The 24,929-nt window shown below is 44.2% G+C and overlaps 1 protein-coding gene across 1 annotated transcript in view; it reads right to left on the reverse strand.

The window, feature by feature from the left end:
• Positions 1 to 24,929, reverse strand: part of PDE6A (phosphodiesterase 6A) — a 300,863-nt gene that overhangs the window by 83,535 nt on the left and 192,399 nt on the right. The window contains exons 6-10 of the mRNA XM_086928871.1: positions 21,075 to 21,139; positions 15,233 to 15,299; positions 11,638 to 11,685; positions 11,186 to 11,335; positions 10,033 to 10,176 (exon numbers count right to left, since the gene is read on the reverse strand). Of these exons, the coding sequence (XP_086784997.1) occupies positions 10,033 to 10,176; positions 11,186 to 11,335; positions 11,638 to 11,685; positions 15,233 to 15,299; positions 21,075 to 21,139 (474 nt within the window). The remainder of the gene's footprint in view (positions 1 to 10,032; positions 10,177 to 11,185; positions 11,336 to 11,637; positions 11,686 to 15,232; positions 15,300 to 21,074; positions 21,140 to 24,929) is intronic.

The raw sequence follows: 24,929 nt of genomic DNA on the forward strand, positions 1-24,929 counted from the left end.
AGAAATCTTAGAAAAAAGAGGTGTCACCCTACGCAGAGACAAATGTATGTTTAAAACAAGAGAAATTGAGTATCTAGGACATGTATTTTCTGAGCAAGGTGTAAAACCTAAACCTAGTCTGGTAAAAAGCATTTTTGATGCGCCTGCTCCACAAAACCGAGAGCAATTGTTATCTTTCTTAGGATTATGTGAGTTTTATGCAAAATGTATCCAAAACTTTGCTACCATTACTGAATGTTTTAAGGTTCTACTAAAGAAGGGGGAAACATTTTTGTAGTCAGATCTTTGCCAACGCACTTTTGAGAAAATCAAAAAAGACAATACTTCAGCACCTGCAATACAGTGTTTTGTAGAGGGGAGAGAAACGTTTGTTACAGTAGGCGCTTCCGAAAATGGGTTAGGAGCAGTTTTGAGCCAATTCAATATAAATCGTGAAACAACTGTAAGTATTGCCTCTAGAACTTTACGCACTCCAGAACATAAATATTCTGTTATCGAAAAAAAACTTTTAGCATGCATATGGAGTGTTGAGAAACTTAGAGCCTATCTCTGAGGAAGACCCTTTACTCTAAGCACTGATCATCGTCCTTTGTGGACATTTTATCAGGAAAGAAGTTAAGGCTCACCACTGCTCGAATAGCTAGACTTTCTACAAGGTTATTAGAATTCTCCTCCGCTGTAGAATACATTCCAGGTGGGAAGAATTCTAGAGCAGACTGTCTTTTTAGACTTCCAATTAGTGATGGCAATGAATATGATTGGGAGTCAGAAATCAAAGAATGCTTCATTGCCTACATTGGCGATTCCAACATTTGTAGAGATGAGAATGATTGGGTACAAGAACTTTACAATGATGTCACACTAAGGGATGTCATACAAATGGTTACCTCTGGTTGGCCAAAAGAAAGAAGTTTATCTGATAAGTAACAAGCTTTCTGGAAAGTATCTGATGAACTGTCATTAGAATGTAACAAATTAATGCGTGGTGACAAACTAATTCCTCCCACATGTTTTCACAAACATATAATTGAATTAGCACATTCTAGTCATTTAAGTTCCACCTTCACAAAAAGAAAAGTGAGAGAAAATTTTTGATGGCCTAAAATGGATCATGAAATAGACCTTTATGTACATGATTGTGGAAAGTAGAAAGTTAGTGATAAAGTTCTGAAAACTGAAGGGGCAGTCGAATTTCCCACTGTTTGTCCAGGAAGAGTGTGGCAACGTGTTGCGTGGATTTTTATGGGACCTTACCATGTCCTTCCCAACCACATGAGATATTTTATTGTTATGATTGATCACTTATCATGGTAGGTTGAAGTCAGAGGTGTGATGGATCCCACAACAAAAAATGTAATTAATTTCTTCAAAGATGTATTTAGTAGGGAAGGTATTTCAGGTGAAATTTTAACTGATAATGGCGTTCAGTTTACTTCTCTTGAAAAGAAATCTTTTATGGAAAAATGTAACATCAAACACATCAAGACACCATTATATAATCCCCAAAGTAACGGTAAAGTTGAACATTTCAACAGAATTTTAGTTGAATGTATCCAATCTACCTTAAAATGTAACATGAATGTTGAAATTGCTTTAAAAGAACTGATTTGGAGTTATAGAACAACGCCTCACAGTGTGACAACCCAAACTCCATTTGAACTGATGCGAGGCAGAAAAGCAACAACTGAGACATGTCCTTTTTGGATGGCTACAAGTCTTGACATAAATATAAACATAAAAGAATTATGGAGTATAGCTAAATCTGATTCTAATGCTACAAGTGCAAAAAGAATAAATGACAATCTAAAACACAGCAAGTTGAAATTAGGTGACTGGGTTCGTGTAAAAAATCCATGTCTTGTTGGGAAAGGATTTTCAAAATTCAAAGCGCCTTTACAAATTTATGAGCTTAGAAAAAATACTGCAAAACTTTCTGATGGAAATTGGTGGAATGTTTCTCGTTTGGCACTAGATCCTAATGCTGGTATGGATGTAAAACGAGACATTCATATTCAACAACCAGTGTTTAATGAAGATTCTCATGAAAACTTAAGGAGAAGTGTTCGCACCAAATTTACCCCGAACAAGTTACAAGATTTTATCTGTAAATCATTTTTTCTAATTTTCCTTTTTTAGAAGGGAGGTAAGTACATTGCTTTTTCAGTTCTTATAGTTATTACTAGTGTTCATTATTGTATTACGCTATTATGCTATGTTGTTATTCATCTATTTAGTTTGTTCTTCATTTGGAAAGAGGGAGAAGTGTGGTGATGTATGTCTAGAATGCTGCTCTGTCATGGAAACCGAACCTCTCAGGGATTCCTAGACAGGCAGTAGTCTCTGGGCCCCTGTATTATAGTAGACTGTTTCTACTCTGCTGTCGTTAAAAAATCATTTAAACTACTGGAAGCGTCCGCAGCTTGCTTCAAGACTTAACCTATTCAGGCAGTCATTCTGGGCGGCACAGGTCTTTACATCAATCTATTCAACCATTTGTCAATCATTCTTGCAAACTTCATAGGTAAACACCACCCACCTGTCTTGGATTTGCTGTGAAATACAGACGCTACACCTCAGCCACAGGCTAAATCTTAATAAAGCCTATAGACAGGAAGGTGTGGCAGCGGCCAAGGCACCTGACTCTGGAGCACAGGGCTCACGTTGGGTTCTTGGCTCCGTTGGCAGCACAGCTCAGCACCATGTAACTCTGGGCAATAGCTCACTTAATCTCCCCAATAGCCTCCAGTTCCTTGAGGCCATTAGGGGTGAGTAGCTTGCACTTAACAAATACTGTATTGATTGATTGGATTGATTGAAGGTGTCATTTCAATTAACTTCACAGCACCTTCTGAAAGTTGCCACAAATGGTACGCAAAATGTGATGTTTATAGAGCGCATTCATACACAAGGTGGTCCTAGCTCGAGGCAGTCAAACCCAGAGGTAAAAAAACAGGATAAGGAAAAGAAAATCATTTTTGGCTACTGCCGGGTCTTAAGTCTCTTTCTAAATGTAAAGTGGTTTAATTCAGGTTCTGAAACCGATTGGTATGGTGTGCCATTCCTTTGTGGCTCGGAAGATATAGAAGCAGCTGCCTGCGCCACAATGTTTAGAACTCAGGACTAAATGTGCAGTAGAAAGCGGTGGCTTTGTGGTGGACAATATCGGTCGAGCACACCCTCCTACACCACCACCCATACCTGCAGTTGACATTGGAAGTCCCCATCTAAAGAGATCTACCTTCTCAGGGGAGTTGTAGCTCACATCACTCCATCAGTGTGATGGGAGGTTGAATCCTGTGATGAAGCATGCCACCTAAGGGTAGGGGAGGGTTAACGTCCTAAACCAATACCTGCTCTCTCTAGTAACAGAAACACCTCCCTGTCCACTGGGCCGGCAGCATCTTGAGATACTGGGGGACAGATCTGAGTAGTTGTTGTATGTTGTAATCAGAATAAGAGTTAGTATTCGCTGATCTCTATAAAACTCCTTGGCTGTTTTTGTGTTCTTGGTCAAGTACTGCCCACAATGACTCGCCCAGATAGCTTTGGAAGCACTGCCTGGAGCTGCAGGCGAGGGATGGTGTGGGCAGAGGTACGCAACACATCCTTACTTCACCCTACTAGTTTTACATAGCTCTCTATTAGTGTTCCTGAAGCTGCGAGCATCTATCTCGAGCAGCCAGACACACATTTTCTCCCTTCTCAGTACAAACTGGCTCCCTGCTAAATAACAAAATGTCTGCTTAGTTGATGTCCCCCTGTAGTCAAATCTTCCAACCTTCAATGAATTTAGTGTCCAGACTTTAGGCTTGTTCCCCTTTAATGACATATTTTAATGACATATTTTTTATGAATGATATGTGAAATAGAACATAGATGTGGTTATTGTACCCAATCAAGCTGACTGACGTGGCTTTTTCTGAATTTACACGCGGAGGCCTCCCGCTTTTCTAATCTTCTACCGAGAGAAACTCCCAGTGCAATTGTCACTGTTAATCCATAAAGGGATTCTACAATGCTACGGCTGTGGTGTAAAATTAATTGAGCACCTCTGGCCTACCTACATACCCCATTGGATTGACAGCCTGTACTCACATTGAGTGCCCGGACGGGTCCTCATGTGAGTAAACACTTTTCCTCTATTCTTCACTTTTGGCACATCATTTTCACAAGGCTGCACAATCATAAATTCAAATGTCCCTTCATCAATAGTCCTGAAGAGGCCCCACATTATTTTGAGGATCGAAACGCCGTCGACAAACAGAAGAAGCGAACCATTTTCCCAGCACATATCATTGTATATAGCTGCAGTTGACATGGAATTATTTTGATAATGGTCGACTTGTACAAACTGTGGAAACCATGTATATAATATTCACATTGTCACTTAGGTTTAGGTTCCCTTTGTCACTTGGGAAACTATGCACAAATGTTGTTTTGATGTATAATGTTTACTCCTAACTTTATTGTTTAAAAAATCAATAAAATATACTACCCTGGAATCGTGTAGTGTAGTTCCTATTTTCCCAATAGGCTCTGCGCATTGGAATAACATAAACAGCAGTGTAGACGTAGGACTGAGGTCATCTAGGTCTCTACTGACTATGTTAGACTTAATTTAAGTTTGCCAGCTAGCTCAGAGGTCACTAGAAACTTTCTCGAATGAACAGGGAGGAGTGAACTTCCCTGTTTGGACAAGAAGGGATTCAGCTTCTGACAACCGCATAAACATGACAACTTTTCTCCCTCAGAATAAAGAGTGTATCTGTAGAGTCGTGTGAAAACAATAGGCAGCTATTTCACTCAATCAATCGTGAATGCTTAGTTTCACCAGAATGCAGAGAAATAGAGAGACTGGCGTTTTCAATAAAAGGCGTTATTTTATTGAGCAGTCTTCTTTCTCATGCAAGAGAAATGAATTGCCAGAATTGCAATACTTATCATAAAGTAAAGTGCGTACAGTAAAAGTAGTATTATGAAATAATACTGTAGAAGCATTGATATGATTTCTTAGCCATATGATACTTTAAAATGGATAAAATATATACATACATTAAAGCATTGACTAACGAACTCAACTGGTGCTTCTAAGATACGCCTACCCCAGTGTACCTGACCTAAGCCTAATACGTGGGAAGGAGTAAGTAAGTTGCAGTCTTAAGTTAAGTTAGTTTTTTTTGCCAAGTATCGGAATCAAGAATTCTCTCTAAGGTTTTAATCAGCTCCGTACCTTGGTTATAGAATGAAGGAGGTCTTGTATCTCGCTTCTCAGGACTCAATCTCCCAGCAACCCGCGAGGGTGACTGGGGAACACCGGAGCTGGATTTCTCGGCGTGAGAAAAGGCAGCTTCTCCAGCGCGTCAAAGGGGAGGGGCGGGTTCCTTCGGCTCTCGCATCAGCTGGGCTTCGGATAAGTAGATAACCGCTCTGCTCCACACCACCGTGTGTTTGCTTAAGGCAACGTTGGTATATTTATACTTGAAAGGTGCTGGGTTTGACGTAAGGTTGGACATAAGACGTAACTGAGAACTAACAGTTCTTTCTGGACTCCAGGAGTTCTTGTGCAAATCAAAACAAAAGCAGGGGGGGTTTCCCGGGCTGCTGGAGGTTTGGTTTGTGTAAAGAACGCGTTGTGCTTTCTAGGAGTCTATGGGAGTAGCCTTGCCGTGCTTTGGACTGCATGTGCTATTACTAAATATGGATATGATTCTTATGCCTTTATAAGAATACTATTTATTATAACCACATAAGGGCATGAATCAGGAATATCGAATTAGGGTCCTAGATAGAAATACAACAATCGTAGTAGTTCCTTCGCACTCTGCTATTTTCTAACCCTCTATATTATGATTGTGCTTATGTATCATAACCTCATAGTATACCATTCCACAGGAACCACTGTTTTTCCTATATAAATGAATGAATGAATGTTGGATTTATAGAGCGCGTGGTTACCCGGAAGCGTCCCAGCGCTGTTACACTGGTTCCTTAGTGAGTGGGGTTCCCCTGTTTCTCTTGAACTTAATGCAGGATACTGCATGGTGTGCTTTGAACCCCACAGCATGGCTTCTGCACTCTTGTTCAGCTTGTTGCTACAAGCAGGACCCTTCCTTGGTGTGTACCCCTATGAGTCACCAACAGTACTCAGCCCTTGTTTTAATTTTCTCAGCCCAATGCAAAATCACCCACTTTTACACTTCATACCCCAGTTTGTGTGCCCCAAGGCTGTCCAGATCTGTTTGTCGTATTTCTGGTACATGCTGTATATTATGAGCCTTCTGAGTTTTTTGTTAGCAGCAAAGATGCAAACAGTGAGCATCCCATTCCCCTCTGTACCATTTATAAATATGTTAACACTCCAGAGCATTTGTCCCAGCACTCAGACACTCTAGGGCTTATTTATGAGCCCCCTTGCAGCACATTTCCACTGGTGATCATTACTTTTATGACACCCCGGTGGCACAGTGTGCAGACCCATATTAAAAGGTCATGCAAAGCCACTTTGCATGGCTTTTCATGGCCTCATAGATATGGAGTAAGGCAAAGCAATGCAAGCCGCTGCCTTGCCTCACTCTGTGTCAAAGAGGCGTTCCAGGGGTGTTGGGCTGGGTATCCCTCTGCAACACTCATGGACATTGACACTTACCCAGATTTACACTATATCGCAAACCTGGGCAGCGCAAATAAATTGCGCCTCCCTAGAGCAGGCGTAACGAGGAGAAATGTCTACATTTCTCCTCGTTTTCTCATTGTTGGAACTGGGGGTCTCTAGTTGGCAGAGGTAGGTACCACTGTCCAAAACGGGACCCTTGCTTCTAGTCAGGGTAAGGAGGAAACACTCAGAGATAACCCCTGCTCACCCTCTAGGTAGCTTGGCACGAGCAGTCAAGGCTAATCAGAAGGCAATGTGTAAAGTATTTGTACCAACACTCACAGTAACACAGTGAAAACACAACAAACTGAGTTCACAACAGTTTAGAAAAATAAAGGTATTTAATCTAAACTACACAAGACCAAAACAACAAAAATCTAACATACACAGTTCAAGAATATGGTTGCAAAAGAGTTCTTTAGGTTGCGATAAAAATAATCCACAGTTGCATGAAAAGTTCACAGTTGCGTCACGTTGAGTCGACAGTACCTTTAGTTGCGACAAAGTTCCAAAAGCAGAAGCTGGTGCAGTGGAAAACAAGCGATGCGTTGCTCCTGAGACCTTGGGGAGGCGATGCGACAACCCTGCTGCAGAAGCGGGCGTGTTGCGACGAATCCGGTCTGTATGGGTGGAAGGCCACTTGTATAGATTCCGGTGCGTAGGTTCCGTAGGAAGTTTGTTCTCGCAAAGGCACGATGCAACGATCTCGAAGGGGCTGCGACGATCTCTGGGGCGACGATGCACGATCCAGCGGCGATCCTCTCTCTCGCAGCTCCTCTATGCGATGATCTGCGACGATATTCGCAGCGACGTGATGCGGTCCGCAAGCAAGCGGTGCGGCGTTCTCACCCAGCGACGAGAGGCTCTGCGACGACACTTGCAGCGATGGTGATCTTCCTGCAATCGAAGTATGCGTCGTCTTAGGCAGCAGCAACAGGCGCTGCGACGATCTCGACCTCCGTAGCAGCGGGAATTTCTTCGCACTGTCGGGGATGCGCTCCACAGCCAGCGATGCAATAACTTTTCAGTTGCAAAAGTCTCTCAATCTTGGTTTCCAGCTTCCCAGCACAGGTACAACTTCCAGAGGCACCACAACTGGCCCAAGCACTCTAGGAAGGACATAACTCTCTCAGCCGAGTTCAGGTAAGCTGGGGGTGAAGTCCTTTTGTTCCTGGGACTTCAAAAACAGGGAGCCAGCTCTTCTCAGGCCCTTGGAGATTCCTTCAAGACAGGGGCACAGCACACAAGCAAAGTCCTTCCCCTCTCCTTGGCAGCAAAGCAACAGCAGGTCAGTCCTGCAGAGCAACAACAGGACAGTCTTCCTTCTTCAGATTCAGCTTTCTCCTTGGCAGAGGTTCCTTCTTGATTCCAGGATTATCTAATTTTCTGTTGTCAGGGGTCCTGTACTTATATCCCTACAAGTCTTTGTTCTCTTTGTGCAAGTGGGTCCTGAGCCCGGTCTGAACCATTTCTGGGTGTTCCTTGAGCACTTTGTTTTTCTGGCTTCTCCTGTCCTTTCAGAGTGAGGGGCAGGGTCGTCAGCCACCCAGCAGGAGGTGGAGCCAGCATTGCGGAAGGCAGGCACAGCCCTATTCAGGCCCAGGTGCTATCCCTTCCCACCACTCAAGTTGCAAATGCAGTCATTCAGCCTAGGGCTGACTCCGCCGCCCTCCTGGGGAATCCCCAGCCCCTGTCACTCTCAAACCAGACAGTCAATACACAAACAGGCCAAGGCACACAGAAAGGTCAAACAAGAGAACAGCAACTTTCTAAAAGTGCTGTTCTCAAACACAGGATTTAAAAACAACCTTTCCTAAAAGATGTGTTATTAAATTCTGAGTTCAGGGATACCAGACTTTTATGTCCTATCTTGGTCCTATGGGAAGATCTGCTGGTAGCCACTGTAGCCAGCATGCCCCATGATAGCCTATGGAGCAAGATAGCCTTGCAGCAGTGAAAAACGAAAATGGCTGTAATTCACAACCAGAGCATGTCACCTGCACAAGTACATGCTCTACCTTTCACATACACTGCACCCTGCCCAAGGGGGTACCTTGGTCCTTCCAAAGGGGTGACCAATTTGCACAAAAAAGGGAAGGGTTAGGCCTGGTCAGTGGGGACACTGACCAGGAGGACATGGCAGTTCACAGACTGCACACAGGCACTGCGGTGGCAGGCCTGAGACACCATTTTAGGGCTACTCATGTGGGTGGCACAATCAGTGCTGCAGGCCCATTAGTAGCATTTGTCATCACTAGCCCTGGCACACCCAGTGCACTTTACTAGAGACTTCATGGTGATACAAATATGCCAATCATGTATATCAAATGATAATAACAATGTACACAGGGAGCACTTAAACTCTGACACTGATCAGCAGTGGCAGAGTGTCCAAAGCATCTAAACCAGCAAAAACGAAATCCAGCACAGCATCAAAAATACAAGAGGTAGAGGCAAAAAGATAGGGGTAACCACGCCAAAGATGCCAGGTCTAACACTCTTCTTTCCACGCGTGCTGCATTCTGCAACTCACATAGAATGAGAAAAATGCCTCTTGTGATTATTTTTGGGCAGAACGGTGCCCCTCCAGCAAAAAACACAATCGTGCTAACAACACAGGCACTTTCACCAGAGTGCAAGGGTGCCTGCATTGGCACATGGCTGAAAAGTGTGCACTGGCTGAAAGGACAGGAATGCACTGTATCTTGTAAATAAGGTGCATTCCTGCCCTTTCTAATTGGCATAGGGCAGCGCAGTAAGAAACCTTGAGGCGCTGCCTTACGCCAATTTCTTATTAATAAGTCCCATTGTCTTTAATTCCTATATTCTGATGACATTCAATCAGTGATCAATATATTTTAACATCTGATCCTATCACTATTTGTTGTGATTACTGAGTAACAGTATAGTGGCAGACAGAATACATGAACGGAAATGGAGAGGTACACTGAAGAGGAGAGACATTTGAAGACCGAGCAGAAACAGAGCATAGGAAAATGAAGGAAAAAAGGAAGCTAGAGTAACAAGAGGATTGAAAGAAAATAAAGAAATGATTGAATGAAAACAAATAACTGGCAATGGTAATACTAGTGTGGAAAAAGGTGAAGTTCTCAGTACCCATTCCATGCCCTTGCCATCTAATGTTGAATACTTCCCCACTGACAGACTTGTCACTTTCAGACATCAGACTGTATCTAACAAATTGCTGATTCCGCTATGACCAAGAAGCCCTGTGTGTCCCACCCTTATGCCTCCTGCATGCTCATCTGGCATGTTGTACCGTACCGCAGTACCATTGCATATGCACAGGAAGCTGAACGGAGTAATATAATTCAACATGTGATTTGTGTTTAGAAATGTTCACCATTAGGAGACCATACCAGTATGATCTGCAGTTCATCGTTGGAGCACTTCACGTGGTAGTTCACCATATCCTCGAAAATATCCTTCCTGTTTTCAAGCTTATTCATTTTGTCGTAAGTGTCTGTATTCAGCACCGACCAGCCCAGGAACTGCGTAAGAGACTATGAAATAACAGCATGTTAGCTTCAGGTGCTCACACATACTCAAGTCAAGTCATCAACTGTTAATTCAATGTTGATATTTCTATTCTTGGGCTTCTCATATCCAACCACCTTGCAACTCCCAGTCAAAATTAATCACTGGGCCACCTCACCTACTACTGCCTAGTAGTTAGCATTTTCAAGCAATATTTGTTTATTTTTTTAGAGCAGTGCTCTGCTTTCAATACAATATTATCTCTATGTCCCGCGGTTCAAGTACCGGATTACCACCAGCCACACAGATCTGCTTGACCAGCGGTACATTTCCACTGAAGCTATCACTACCCCGCAGCGGTCGCATTTCGAGTTTCCAAACTCATAAACGTCAAAAATATCGTCCTACAAAAATACTGACTACATAATATCAACTAGCACTGTCTTGTAAAGGTAAGTATTTATAGGTAAGTGCATTTACTTTTCTTAACTTCACATGTCTGTATCTTGAAGATATATAACGCCAATGTACATACATTATTTTGGAACTAAGATTGGTATATCTATGCTTCCTTAGATATTACTTACCTTCACGATTTAGCGGTAGCCCATATACTGGAGTTAATATTTTTGTACAATGATGTACAATGATATAAAAACGTGATGTTATGTTATTATAGCTAAGTAATTCACTTCATTCTTATACATCTTACCTCAAGTAACTCTATATACTTACACCAATCTGCATACCTGAAGCAGGCAAGACTTGAAGTAGTATTAAAATCCATTGTATGTGGATCTGAGCCAAACTTACCTGGGATTCTTCCTAGATTTGCAGTGTTGAATTTACAGTTAATCATATTTAGGTTAACTGTGTATGTGTTCTTTTTTAAAACTGTGTGTGTGCCATCAAGATAAGCCTGTATAGTGCTCAATGTACCAGCACATCTCATGATTTCTCTGTAGCATCCAATATGCTAACTACGGCCTGGCTTCAACAACCCCCCAAACAGCACGGTGCTTCCGCAACACGCACCTCCATGATAATCTCGTCCATTTCATCGAAGGGTTTCCCGTCCTTCCTGTTGTAGAACGTGGCCACCCCAACTATTTCCTCCTTCTTGTTGACAATGGGCATGGAGAGGACATTCTTGATTACCCACCCACTGTCGTCCACTGGTCCTTTCTATGAAAGATAAGACAGGAGTTAGTGTGAACCAAGGTGCAATGTACCACCAGACGAGAAGCATCCATTGGTGGGAACAGCAATTCAGCAGGTTCCTCCTTTGATTGTATTGCTTGGCAGCACAGTTAATCAGCATATTGCGGCTTTAGAATTGCTGACTTTGGGGCGGGGGCATTCACCAGATTTGTGCAGAGTAGGGAGTCTATCGGAACAAATTCTGAAACAAGACAGGCAGGAGTAATACCTGGGGAGGGAAGAAGAGGTGACCAGTCATCTGGGAGGCGAAATCTTAAAGAGTTTACCTGAAACTGAAAGTATTCATCTGCCGGGGTATTCATAATATTACAAATCTGTAAAAATAAAAATGTACAATTACTATTTACTTAATGGCTCTTAGTACAAAGATACCTGTTCTTGTATATTTGGGTTGTTAAGAGGGGAAAACAATTTGATCTTTGCTTCCTTCCGTTAGTATTAAGTTAGCACAGAGGTCTTCAAACTTTTTTGCTCTGAGCCCTCCTAGCAAAATGCTTTGACGTAAGGCCCCCGTGCAAAGCTTTATGTCAGGGATTGGGGAGCAGGAAGGGCAGGCTGAGCATAGAAGCTGTAGCTCATAATCCACACTAAGGGCCTAATTTAAGTGTTGGTTCTAAGGCTACTCCTTCGCAATGGCAACGGATTATCCTTACTGCCAACATAATGGTCCATCCACTCAAGAATTGTGGGTAGAGGATAGGTTTGGATAAAGAGGTGACTACTCCATCCCCACCATAGCCAAATCTCTCTGATGGCCCGAAGGAGTAAGGGCCATTGTAGAAATGGCTATATATGTCTATCCACCCAATCAGGATGGGAAGATGCAGCGATTGTTTTACTGTCCTTCACCGTCAGGCAAACCCCTGGTGGTGAAGGGCAATGCAATGATAATAATGCTCCCCTCGTCATGGGAGATGACTTTAATGGTGAGGGAAGCATTACATTTTTTATTTTCAAAAGGAAAATCATGCTTCTGGATTTTATTTTTGAAAATTAAAAGAAACTGTTTGGTGCAGGGCTGCGTTACACTCATGCAATGTGCACCAAACAGTAAAATGCTATGTAGGGAACTGCTGTGACTGTGGTTGCTGCCACTGCATTATAAATGCCCCCCTGCTTGATGGTCATTTATCAATTTGGGAAACACCCCCTCCGCTAAGGTGACGGGGTAATTTATTCTGTCACCCTAGCTGAACAACAGGGTGTCAGCCAAATAATAAACCAGGCTCTAAATGTGAGACTTATAAAATAGTGAAAGCATCAAACAAAAACAGTAATTGATCCAAAAATACTGCTCTCCCTAACTGAGATGTTATGAGTCCCTCTCAATATTGCACCCCAAATGCAACTACACCTGATGCACTAATGATAACTGCAGCCCTGAGCAGCAGGATATCTCCTCTCCATCTTTCTTCCCTTCCCCATCAGGCCTGACCATCACTCCAGTCTTGAAGGAGACTCTTTGTCCTTTTCAGAAAACATCCCACATTCGTACTACCTTTTTGCACCAAGGGTGACCATGGCCCTAATGCCAGAAAGGAAAATAATCCCCATGCAGTCCTAACTGTGATGCAGTGAGCCCCTCAAACCCATCAGCCTTAATTCCACTGCACCTGCTTCACTATTAAAAGCCACTGCCTTCCAAGGCACAGTGTCTTCTCTGACCTTTGTTAAAAAACATGAGCTACCATCTTGCCGCATCCCTCTCCCTGCTCTGTGTCTGCTGTCTGTCTAAGGCACAAACTATCGTCTCTCCACAGCTTCAATTTTACCCTCTCTTCGGCCATGGCTTTGAGGCTCAAAGTAAAACAGGCACAGCAAGTGTGCACTGGGCCCAAATGCAAGCAAGGAAGGATAGTAAAACAGTCATAATTGGGATTTAGTAGGCCTCTTATACTGCATCAACCATTTTTGCGAGCGCAAACGGTGCGATTTGCAAAAATCGTCCGTTTGCGCCCGCAAAAAGGGCATTTGCGATGCATCAAGGGTCAAGGCACTCGCAATTATTTGCGATTTTAAAAATTGCGATTGCATTTAAGGAATCGCAATTTGAGATTCCTTAAATGCAATGGAAGAACCACTATAGAATAGCGATTTCGCTATTAAGGGGCGCAAATTACCATGAAGTTGAACTTCATGGTAATTTGCAAAATACTTAGAAAAATGCACTTTAGTGCATTTTTCGAAGTTTCATGTTGCGCACACACATGCCTTTGGAGCATGTGTTGGTGTGCAACATGGGTGCATATCACTGTTTCAGGGGTTTAACAGGGTGTCATTTTGACACCCTTGTACCCTTGAAATTGCATGGCAATTTGCGAGTACCTATTGGTACCTATGGTGGTCTGCTGACCCCAGCAAACCATCATCCCTGTCATTGTATGCAGTCAGAGTATGTCACAATTTTTGACCTACCACATGAGTATTAATCACCTAGACAGAAATGAGACCTACTTTGAATGTGGATTTTGCGAACTGACTAAATAGTTTATAAGTCGGTTTTCAAAATCAATTTGAAAAATTTGGTGTGCAATTTGTTAACATAAATTAGAACATTGGAAAGTTCGAACTACATTGAAAACAATGGAGTGTTCCGGGCTTATAATGGCTGGTATAAGCCCGGAGCTCCAACATTCCAATGTTTCTTTGTTCACAGCTCTGGCTGTGAACAAAGGCTTCAAGGAGCCAGAGATGATTTCAAACCCCTAGCGCTCCCTAAAGGCTTTGTTTTATTTGTTAGAACATTCTGCTCTCAAGTGGCAGAATGTTCTAATAGCCTTCGGCTTGGGCCTTTAATGCTGCAGTGGACCTTTAATAGCTGGTATAGCCCGCGGGCTATAAGGCTATATTGGAACACTTGGAATGCTGAGAGCTCCATTGAAGACAATGGAGCAGCAGCGGCTTACATAAACTGGTATAGGCACGCTGCTCTCAACATTTCAATGTCTCACTACACAGCATCTGCATTTCTCTTTCCACTGCCTCTCGAAAATATATTATTAGGCAGAGGAAGGAGAAAGACAGAGGCCATGCAGGAGGACACACGCAGCCTTCACCCTTCCCTCCTCCTGTAGCTCAGTAGTACTAAGGCTTCAGATTGAGGCAGGGGTGAATGCTGCTCAGCTTCTGTGTCTCCCTGGCTTAGCTGAACTACATAAAGCCGTTTAGCCAAGCCCAGCCCCCTTTCACAGCTATTGCAGTGACTAAGCAACAGCTAAAAGTCTGGCTGTTAGCTGTTGAACAATCACAGCAACAGGTATCAAAGGCTTTGGAGGCTCAGGGATTTCAACCCCTTCGAGGTCCGAGAGGCCATTGTTTTTATAATTAGAAGCTTCGGCCCCTCAATGGGCAGAATGTTTTAATAGCCTTACAGCCCTCCATAGGGGGCTATACTAGCCATTAAAGACTCGCTCCCTTGTTAAAGGCCCTCGCTTACAGCTCAGGCCTTTAACACTGAAGCGGACCTTTAATGGCGGGTATAGCCCGCTACGGCGGGTTATAAGGCTATATTATCCCCTTCTGCACACCAGTGTCAATACCCATTTAAGTATCATTATGGTCAATAAAGGATGGAAAAAAGAGGTTCCCTTACTAAGAGATGTCAGTTTTCATGGCTAACAATGCAGAGGCCTAATCTTCACACAGAGGGGCTTCATCTGGAACATAAGGTGTCCTAGATCATAACGAAGAAGACCACACTCTAGTAGAGTGTGAATCTGACTTAGTCATGCGCTTTCATCCCTGCCTTAGTAATGCGCTTTCTTCCTTGCTTGCTTCACTGCAGCTACCAGGCTCTCCACAACTCCAAGCACAATCAAGCGTCACGCCTATTCCAATTCACAAACACTTCTCTTTACTCACAAGTCCGTTTTCAGCCACGTACGTGGGAAGCTTGCTGGCCAGAGCCCAGTGATCAGCAGGCGGGTTTCTGCAAGCACAGACGAGAAGCTGGATGTTACAATGACAAATGCCAAGAAAATAAAACACAATCCGCCCGCCATCACCCAGCAGAGCTGCACACTTTTGTCAACGTTCACAAAAAGTACCCAGCCTTCTTTGCAGCACGTGTGACAAGGATTTAACTCTTTCGCTGCGGCGGCTATTCCGCCGCAGCGCTAACGGTCGCGGGGGACGCGCGGGTAAGGTCCGCGGGTGACAGAACCATTCTGTCACGGCTCGCGGGTGAGCTGTGCTCATGACGGAACGGTTCCGTCACGGCCCCGCCCGCTCAATTAAACGCGCCGCGCAGGCGCAAAATCAGCACCACGCTGGCGTGGCGGCCGGGCCGTGACGGAACCGTTCCGTCATGAGCACAGCTCACCCGCGAGCCGTGACGGAACGGTTCCGTCAATAGCCTCGAAGAGGTTACAAGCTGGTATAATGCTACAACATTTCTTGCCTGTGCAATTGGTTGCTATAACAGTATCACAAGAGGGCAAAAATGAAGATCAGGGGCTTATTTATCAACACATTTTCCCACAGACACAGAATGGGTTAAACTCTTTGATACATCAGGACTTATGTTTTTAAATCTCTTCCCTTTGAGCCAGGCATCTCATGCAGCAGTTTGATCTTGTGTTTCTGATTTCTCCTCCATGGATTAAAGATAGAATCAGCTGCTACACTTGGCTTTCTCTGTGGTGCCCCTCCCACTTACTCTGCTACCCCCTATCTCAGGGGTTAAAAGACTGTGAATCCAACACAGAGTAAGAAAAGAGCTAAGAGCCCTGTTTACATACTGTAGTCTCTCCTTCATTAGGCCTTAAAAATGAAACAAGGGCTCCAACAAGTGTTATCACTGGGTTTTCGAAGGGTGTGCGATGTTACAACTGCTATTTTTGTCTTTTTGGGCCATGTTCTCCAGCTAAATATGCTTGCAGCAAATTGGACAAATCACTTCCTTGAAACATGCAATGGTTCACTTTAGAAAACCTAAGTGGTTCTCCAACTCGCAGATGCAAGGTGCAGTTGTTATGTCAAACTCTGTGTTTTTTCACTATTTCTGAAAAATCCTTGTTTTTGACTTTGGCGCATATTTACAAGCCCCTAACGCCACTGGAGATTCACTTTTTCTGATGCTCCGGTGGTGTTGCACTATTCCCCATATTTATTTACAGCGGCTTAATGCCACCTTGTAAACATTCCCTCCTTTCTGCTGCAGCAGAGGGGCGAGCAATGGGTGTTGCAGTGGGCATTCCACCACAACACCCATTGCTTTTAGACGCTTCCCCATATTTACAAGGCTTGGGCAGTGCCAAAAACTAAAGCCAGATAATACCTGGTCTGAGAATGGCGATACGAGGAGAAATTTTGATTTTCTCCTCCTTTTTTGCTCTTTCTAAGTGTGCTGCACTCAGAAAGAGCAACTCACCATTATTGATTGTTTATGTGCAGGAAGATGTCCCTTCCTGCACATACACAATTGCCCCTGCAGCGCAGGCACCTTTTAAACATGGTGTAAGGGTGCCTGCTCTGGCGCTCAGCAGATTTTTAGCCCCAGCGCTAGAGGAAATGCAGGGGTGCACAGTATTTTTGTAAATACAGCCCATCCCTGCATTTTGAAAATGTTGGAGTGTGCCATTGTCAAATTTAGCATAACACCGCGCTCTGGCATTTTCTTGTAAATATCCCCCACTATCTTCAACGTGATACTTCAAAAGGAAACCTTGATGCAGAGATGACCAGACATCATCAATATTCAGAATTAATGGAATATCCTGAAAAGGTCAGAACGTGGAATTGCCCAAATACCAAGTTTAATTCATCCATTCTTTCATCTCAGCTAAATAAAATGTTCATCTTATTTTTAAAAATTTGACTTACTATCTTAAATATATATGTTGTGGGAAATCAGAGGTAAGCAGCTTGATCCTGGCCAAGTCCTGCTCTCTAATACACCCTTATTAGAATCCGAAATACTAATTTCCTCCTTTTACCAGAAGTGCGGCTGTGGGCCTGATTCTAATCTCACTAGGAAAGCTCTCAGTACTACTCGGATTTGGAGGGCTTTCCGAGCGAAATGTGCTCCGGGGGTCTGAACGAACGAGTATGATGCAGCCGTATGCTTACAGACTCGGTTTGCTCAGACTCCCATTGAACTCTATGAGAGCCTGTGTACAGAGGCGTACACAGGCTCCCATAGCAAAATGGGGTGGGTGGGAAAAAGTGTTCACCCTGTTGCGGGCACACCACGGTGCCCGCCACACTGTGCATTCCTGGATCGGGGGACCCATGGTCAAACCACTGTGACGGATTCGGAGGGCCCCAGGAGTAGGGGGTCCTGCTACGTCCCCCGAAGTGGACTTCCGACAGCCTCTTTGTCTTGCTGAGACCGAGGCAAAGTAGCTGTCCGAATCGTACTCGCTTAGTCGGAATTCGGCTCCATAGCGTGGCACGATTCTGCTACGAACAAGTCGTATGGACAGGTTCAGATCCCAGAAACCATTCGGTCGGTGCGTACGCGATCTTCGGATCGTACTTGGTCGTTCGGACCTGTGTACGATTCAATGGTAAACAAGAGCTACGAATCGGATCCGGGAAAAGCCAAATCCAATTCGGAGGTCTTCCGAACAAAATCGGAATCGGTCCCAAAGTGTGTAGTTTTAATTTCTCAAAAGCCCCAGCTAATTTGTTGAGCAAGAGTGTGTCTGTGTTTGTTTTAGACGGAGAGAAATAGAGAGATGCATATCCTGCAGTGCTATATATATTCTGAGTGACCCAGTATTTCGGTTTCTGCTGGAACAGGATTACAAGTGGCCTCATGATTCCAAGCACATATCCACCTGCTAAAAGCAAGTGAAAATACACCTGGAAAATGGGCCATTATTTAGAGAAAACAAGCAAAAAAAGCAATAGCAGTCAGTTATTCCTCATTCCAGATGTAGTATCTTATAATGGCCATGTAGAGGCACGGTAATACTTGGCAGCATCTTAGCACCTTGATGCACCATGAGAGATGGTCCGTTGGGAGCTTGGAAAAAGCATTTTGTGGTCTGGCATAATGCTTATTAAATATGTATGTAATAGTTGAACACTTGACACTGCTTTGGTCAATCATTACTTTGTAAGGACTGTGATGTCGTGGCCCTGCATCATTCTCCTTCCTCAAGACATATATGTTTATCATAGACGTGTGTGGAGTGATATGACAGTATACAGGTTGTTAATATTGTTGATTTAACAATAATATTGTATCCACTGCATTGACCTACCTCTGTATTATAAGGCAAGTCTGAAGTCTATATTTACTATTCTTAATTCCACTCATACTTAACATTGGAGTGGTTTTAAAAAAAGTAAATAAACACCTACCTGAGAGAATAATGGAAGACAAGCATGGTAGATACAATATTATTGCTATGAGCAGTGGCGTAACACAACTTAAGGGGGCCCTCTGCAAGGTACATGGAGGGGCCCCCTCCGAACTCAACCAGGAGCTCTCAGTCCAGGATACTGTGCTGAGGGGCTCCTCTGGAGCTCAGGGCTCCACCGCACCGCAGGGGATGCAGGGGCCTATGTTACGCCACTGGCCATGTGATCTATCGCATGCAATATAATGACACCCCATGCGAGGTACTGATTGGACATTAGCAGAATTTCTCTTCTCAGAAAGGGGCTAAATAAATCATAACTATGGGTGGGGACTAAACCTACTTGTTTTACATTATTAGAGGTAGTGATTGGCTGGCTGTCTTCCGGGAATAGATTCATGTTTACTTAACCCGTTCGGCGCTTATGACGGAACCGTTCCGTCACACGCCTCGGGTGAGCTGTGCTAGTGACGGAACGGTTCCGTCACGGCCCGCTTGCCGCGCCTGCGCGGCACGTTCTATTGAGCGGGCAGGTTCGTGACGGAACCGTTCCGTCACTAGCACAGCTCACCCAAGGCGCGTGACGGAGCGGTTCCGTCACAAGCGCAGGTGAGCCGCGCGGCCCCCCCACCCCCTAGCACTGCGGCGGAATTGCCGCCGCAGCGAAGGGGTTAATAAAGACAGTGATGAGGAAGAGTTGGACTCTATATTATAACGCTCCTGTCAGAATTCGAGGCAGTTCAGTGCTATGCAATTTACACATACCACATGGCACACTGCTGAGTGCATAGAAAGCAGAAAACAAACAAGTATTAGCAATGCTTGGTCTCGGCTCTTAAAGGCCAAACTACTGACTTTGTCAATGATTTTTTGTCACCTGGATGCATCATTATACATGTTGACGCATGGTCAGCCACATTAGATTGTGCATTCTATTACCGAAAACGTATTCCGAGATGGCCACAGAAGTGTGCGTGTGCATCGTGACATGCACAAGCGCGCCTACGTGCAGTAATACACAGTAGCCAGGTTTATTGTATCGACCTAACATGTTGGATGGACATGTTAGAATGGTAAATAAAAAGTTCAAAAAGAGGCAAACAAAGTGCGCACAAGTGCAAAAAATTAAGCAGGCATCCAGGAGGCAAAATGCACCTACCAGGCCTTTGCAGATTTTTTTTTACTGAAAATGGGAAATGGACAGGGACTGAAACCGGGAACACTATGGGCCTCATTTATGAGAAATGACGCATCGCTGCGTGAAAGCAGCGATGCGTCACTTCTCAGTGCGCACTCCTTGCGACATTCCTGATGCATCATATTTAATGTATGACGCATCATGTCACAAGGAGTTACAGATACGTCAGTATTTCTGACGTATCTGTAAGCGCAAAAGTGACGCATTGCTGGAGTGTGTCACAAAAGTGACGCAACTCCAGCAATGCGTCCTTTCACATGGGGCAAGCCCCATGTGAAAGGGCCTGCGTCAGTCTTACACCTGCTGTGAGGCAGGCGCAAGATTTTGACGCAACGGCGTCCTAAAAGCGACACAGTGAAATCTCATAGATTTCACTGAGTCACTTCTACGACCCTTCCTTGCGTCAATACGCCTCCCTTGCATACATTATACCTGGCGCCGGTATAATGTGGGGCAGGGGTTTACAAAGTGATGCATCTACCTAGATGTGTTACTTTGTAAATATGGCGCAACGAGGCGCATTTTTTACGCCACTGGCGCGTCACAAAAAGTGAAGCACCGGCAGCGTAAAAGTGGCGCACAGCCTCATAAATGAGGCCCTAGGAGTGGGGAAAGCAAGGGAAGTGATAGAGTGTGCGGAAGTGGGATGCACAGGAGTAAGCGGTGGAGAGCGAGGACACACATACACTTCTATAGAGTGCAGTGCTAAGTGAGAAAAAAGTCTAATTAAGTCAGCAGGTGGAAGGATACAACTCATCCAATCACAACAGTATTTGCCTGAAATGCTCTTGCGTATGACAAACACAAGAATTTGGGAGAAAATCCAACCAAAGCAGATATCTGGCATTTACAGCAGAACCATCCACTCATTAGCAAGGAGTTGACTAAAACCCCACTGGAAGTATATGTAGATCAAACAAAAGGCCTGCCAACAGACACCCAAAGCAGTCTGTCACTGAGACCAAAAATACTGTGATTTGGAGGACGATTTCAGCTAGAACTTACAGCATGGGCATAATGCAGACCTTTGCAGCCCCTGTGACGCAGGAAGACCCAAAACCCTTCAGCCCCCCATCCAGCTCTACAAGGAGCCCAATTTCAGTCCAATGCCACTGAACATCTTTGAATATGGTAGGGGGTCTCCATAACACATACTGCAGGGGCCACATCGTTTTTCATTACACCGCTGACTCACGGAATGACTTTAATCTCCTCCTTCCCATGCAGGATGTAGTCGATCACCTTGTAAAAGATGATTTCCTGTGAAAAGGGTAAAATACACAAGACAATGAAGGTTAAATGAGGACTTTCTGTTTTGGGCCTAGACTACTACTACACACCCTGCTTAGTGCTCACTAGGAAAAGGTGTAAAAACGAAAGGGAAAACAGCAGAATGAATGTACCAAAAGGTAAAGCAACAATGTATCACACTCTTGCTGTCAATACAGGCTCTTGTTAGAAGTCATGGGGCAGTGCAAAACGTCTTTAGAGAAAATCACCTAAAATTAGCATAAACCGGCCCAAGTTTACAATCCTCCTAGAAACCTACATGAGGAGACAGTTCATAGGGATGTACTTCCACATACACTAGATCACAGTCTAAGAGCACGAAAGATTCAGGAGCTCATTTATGAAGCCCCTTGTGACACCTGAAAGTTACGTTTTGTGATGTTCTGATGCGCAGAAGCCTGCTCCCTTTTTACGAGGCTGCACTAAGCCACTTTTTGTTTTTAGTGCTGCCTCGTAAATATTGTTCCCTTTAATGCAGTTTCTGTGTTAAAAGGTTGTGCAATGGGTGTGGCTGGGGGGACGCGTTCCCAGCACCATCCATGGCTTTTTGAACTGTCCCAGATTTATGAGAAATTGTAACTCTGAGGTAGTGCCAAAAACTTACATCACTCCAGGGGAGGGGTATGAGAGGCACAACGAGGAGAAATATCTTTATTGCGCCTCGTTTTTCCTTTGTCTATGTGTGCTGCATTCTGCAGCTCGCATAGAAAGAGGATATAGCATCTGGTGATTGTTTTTGTGCAGGAAGGTTTCCTTCCTGCATAAAAGCAATCATCCGTGCAATACAGGCACCCTTGCACCATGGTGCTAAGGTCTCTGCGTTGGTTCACTGCAACCCATTGTGCACCAGCGCAGGCGAAAAGGACATGAATGCACTGTATCTGAAAGATACAGTGCATTCCTGCTCTTTTCTTTTGCTGTAGGGCAGCGCAACAGTAAGGCCTGCACACTGCCCTCATAAATGAAGCCCTCAGGTTCTGGATTCACTTTGAAACCTCTTTTCATTCTGCCTTTGGGCAAATGAGCACAATAAACAGAAAAGACTACGGGACGAATCATGTACGGTGGGCAGGCATCAACGGTGTCGAATGCAGGGCAAATCCATCACTGGTTGGTGCGTTGCAGGGCTCTATGTCCTACTACATGTGCTCTACACGGCAAAATAAAGTGACACGCACCTAGAGATGTGTTCCTTCCCTCTACCCTCAGGAGCACAGTGATCTCACATTCTTCTGATACTGTCCACCAGTGAAGAATTCCTTTGCAGGGCGAGTACAAGCCCACCAGCGTCTCCACAGGGGCACTGTGAAGCCTCCAGCTTAAGCCGAGAACATAGAAGAGCTGATGCAAGGCTAGGCTGTGTGGCAATGTCTACTGTCCCCACTTTGCTGTAGGGCAACCATGATGACCACTGCAAAGCTCCCTGGCTCAACAGAATGATACAAATTGTAGATCACTTCCTTCCTCAGGCAAAAATCCCATTATGGTACATGTTTAAGAAGAACAGGGCACCCTCATACAGAGGGCTACATAACATGTTCTCCTGCCCTCACTTCGTAGCGTCTACTTCCCATTGCCCAATTCTCAACTCTATGCTCCCTACCAATCAATGTTTGATGTCAGAGTTCCTGATTTAATACTCACTTTCTTAAAATGCCCAGCTCCCTGCTCCCCATCCCATTATCCATACTACCATACCCCCCACCCCCTTCGACATATGTGGTACTAAGCTCCACTTCTGTTAATCCCTGGCAACACTACAGTGATGCTGCAGTTCCCTAGTGCTTGGAATCATGCAAGCATCAAGGACAAAAGTCTGCAAGGGTTAGACCAGCTGTCTCACCCTGAAATTTCTGCCTTTGTACCGGAAAGGCCTCCTGCATTTTTCAATCTCTGGCTGCTTTTGATGGCCTCTGATCTAATGTGTCATATGACCACCAACTTTAGCTTTCCAGGGGACATACTTGGTCCTTTTAGCAAAAAGGTCCATTACACATCGCTCGTATCACCAGAAGGCACCAGTGTTCAACGCTCCAACAATCAGGTCCAGTTGGTGGCAGTTTAATATAATTTGGGGTTTGGAGCTTGGCTTGCTTTATCCACTCCACAGACAAAAGACCATTCGCCATCATTACTGATTACGCCTTACCTTCAACAGTGCATGCTTTAGGAATTTCCTTCATAGTGAGCGCGAAAGATATAAATAAGAGAGAGAGGGTGTGTGTGTTTGCCTTTAGAAAATGGAGGAGAGAATAGAGAAAGGTCAGCCTTACCCCAACTTCTTCTCCTGCACAGAGCTAGCTGATTTGATATACAGCATTGCCAATTAGTATCATTTCTCTGGGTGACTGCCTGCAAAGTGGCAGATCACTGTGGTGTCAGTGAGGCATACTGTTCTGTCAAGCAAACCCGCCTTCTTTCTTTAATGAGCAGGTAGCCCACTTATCCAGCCTCCTTCCTGATTGATTAGCACCCAAAATGTTTAACCCGCCTATTATCAAAATTGGCAGCAGGCTGCCTAAGTGCCAGTGTTGGACTGGTCTTGCGGGCAGTCTTGCATATCCAGATGGCCCAGCTTGAAATGGCCAGTGCGTCGTCTAATGTTTTTAGTACCGTCATAACCCACAGGATTAAAAAAAAGGCCCACTCATTTGCATTTTCAAATAGGCTCTCCTGGCAGTGTCAGACCAACACTGCCGACTGCCACTTACAGGAAATACAATCACTCTTGTCATAACTCAAGTTTACGATTCCATACGCAAAATGTCCCAGTATCTTATTGCCTCAAGGAATGGGTTGACGCTTAGATTTAAGCATCCATTGTGCCATTATGGGACTGGTGCAATTTGTAATGGTCAACGATTAATGGCAGCTTAGGTGGAAGATCTGGGAAGGAGAACAAGGTCTTTGAGGGCCTAAAACCATTCCTCGCGGGTGGGGAAAGGATGAGGTTAGGTTCATTTCTTATCATAAGCACTATCCTACAATAAATCTGTGATGTTATTTGTAACAATAATTTTGGATATGACCATTCATGCATGGTCCTAAATCAACGATCTCAACCTTGGGTCCATGACACCTACTCTGGGTGTCTGCAACTGTTTAGAAAATTAAATAATATTAGCAGATTAATAAAGTGTTTGTATTTAAAAAATAAAAATTAAAAATTGAACAAATGTAAAAGAGTTTGAAATTAAAAGTTAAAATTAAGTTGTGAGCAGCACAAATGTACTTAGAAGTAGACAGGATAACCTACTTGCGGGATGCACTGATTGCCTTTCACCATCCTAGTGAATCTCTGGGTTGTACACGCTACAAACCCACCTCCTTCTTAATGGCTCCTTACTCTACTTGCTCTGCCCGTGGGGTACTTTCCGCTAAACTTAGGCCTGAGCTACAGCCAGCTTCTAAAATAAGGTGCAACATGTCTGCCGGCTATCTCTACTACTTCAGATGCCTCTCACCAGCTGAGTACCATTGTGTCCTATGTGCTTATTAATGCAATATCACTAGTGAAACATAGTGTAGAATTCACTCTCTTTCTTGAAGCCCACAATCCTTCTATTATTACACAGAACTGGCAGGCTCATCTTCTAGTCCTGGCATACTAGCCTCCATTCCTCTCAGCTTGTGCATTTTCAGAGGGGACTGTGTGGAAAAACAGGGAGGTGGCATTGCGAATATTTATAGCGCTGAGCTTAGGGTCCGATGCTCTCCTCCATCATTCCCGCTATATTTCAGTGTAGAATTGTCTATTACG

The sequence above is a fragment of the Lissotriton vulgaris genome, chromosome 7, assembly GCF_964263255.1.
Source record: "Lissotriton vulgaris chromosome 7, aLisVul1.2, whole genome shotgun sequence".
NCBI classification, from domain to species: domain Eukaryota; kingdom Metazoa; phylum Chordata; class Amphibia; order Caudata; family Salamandridae; genus Lissotriton; species Lissotriton vulgaris.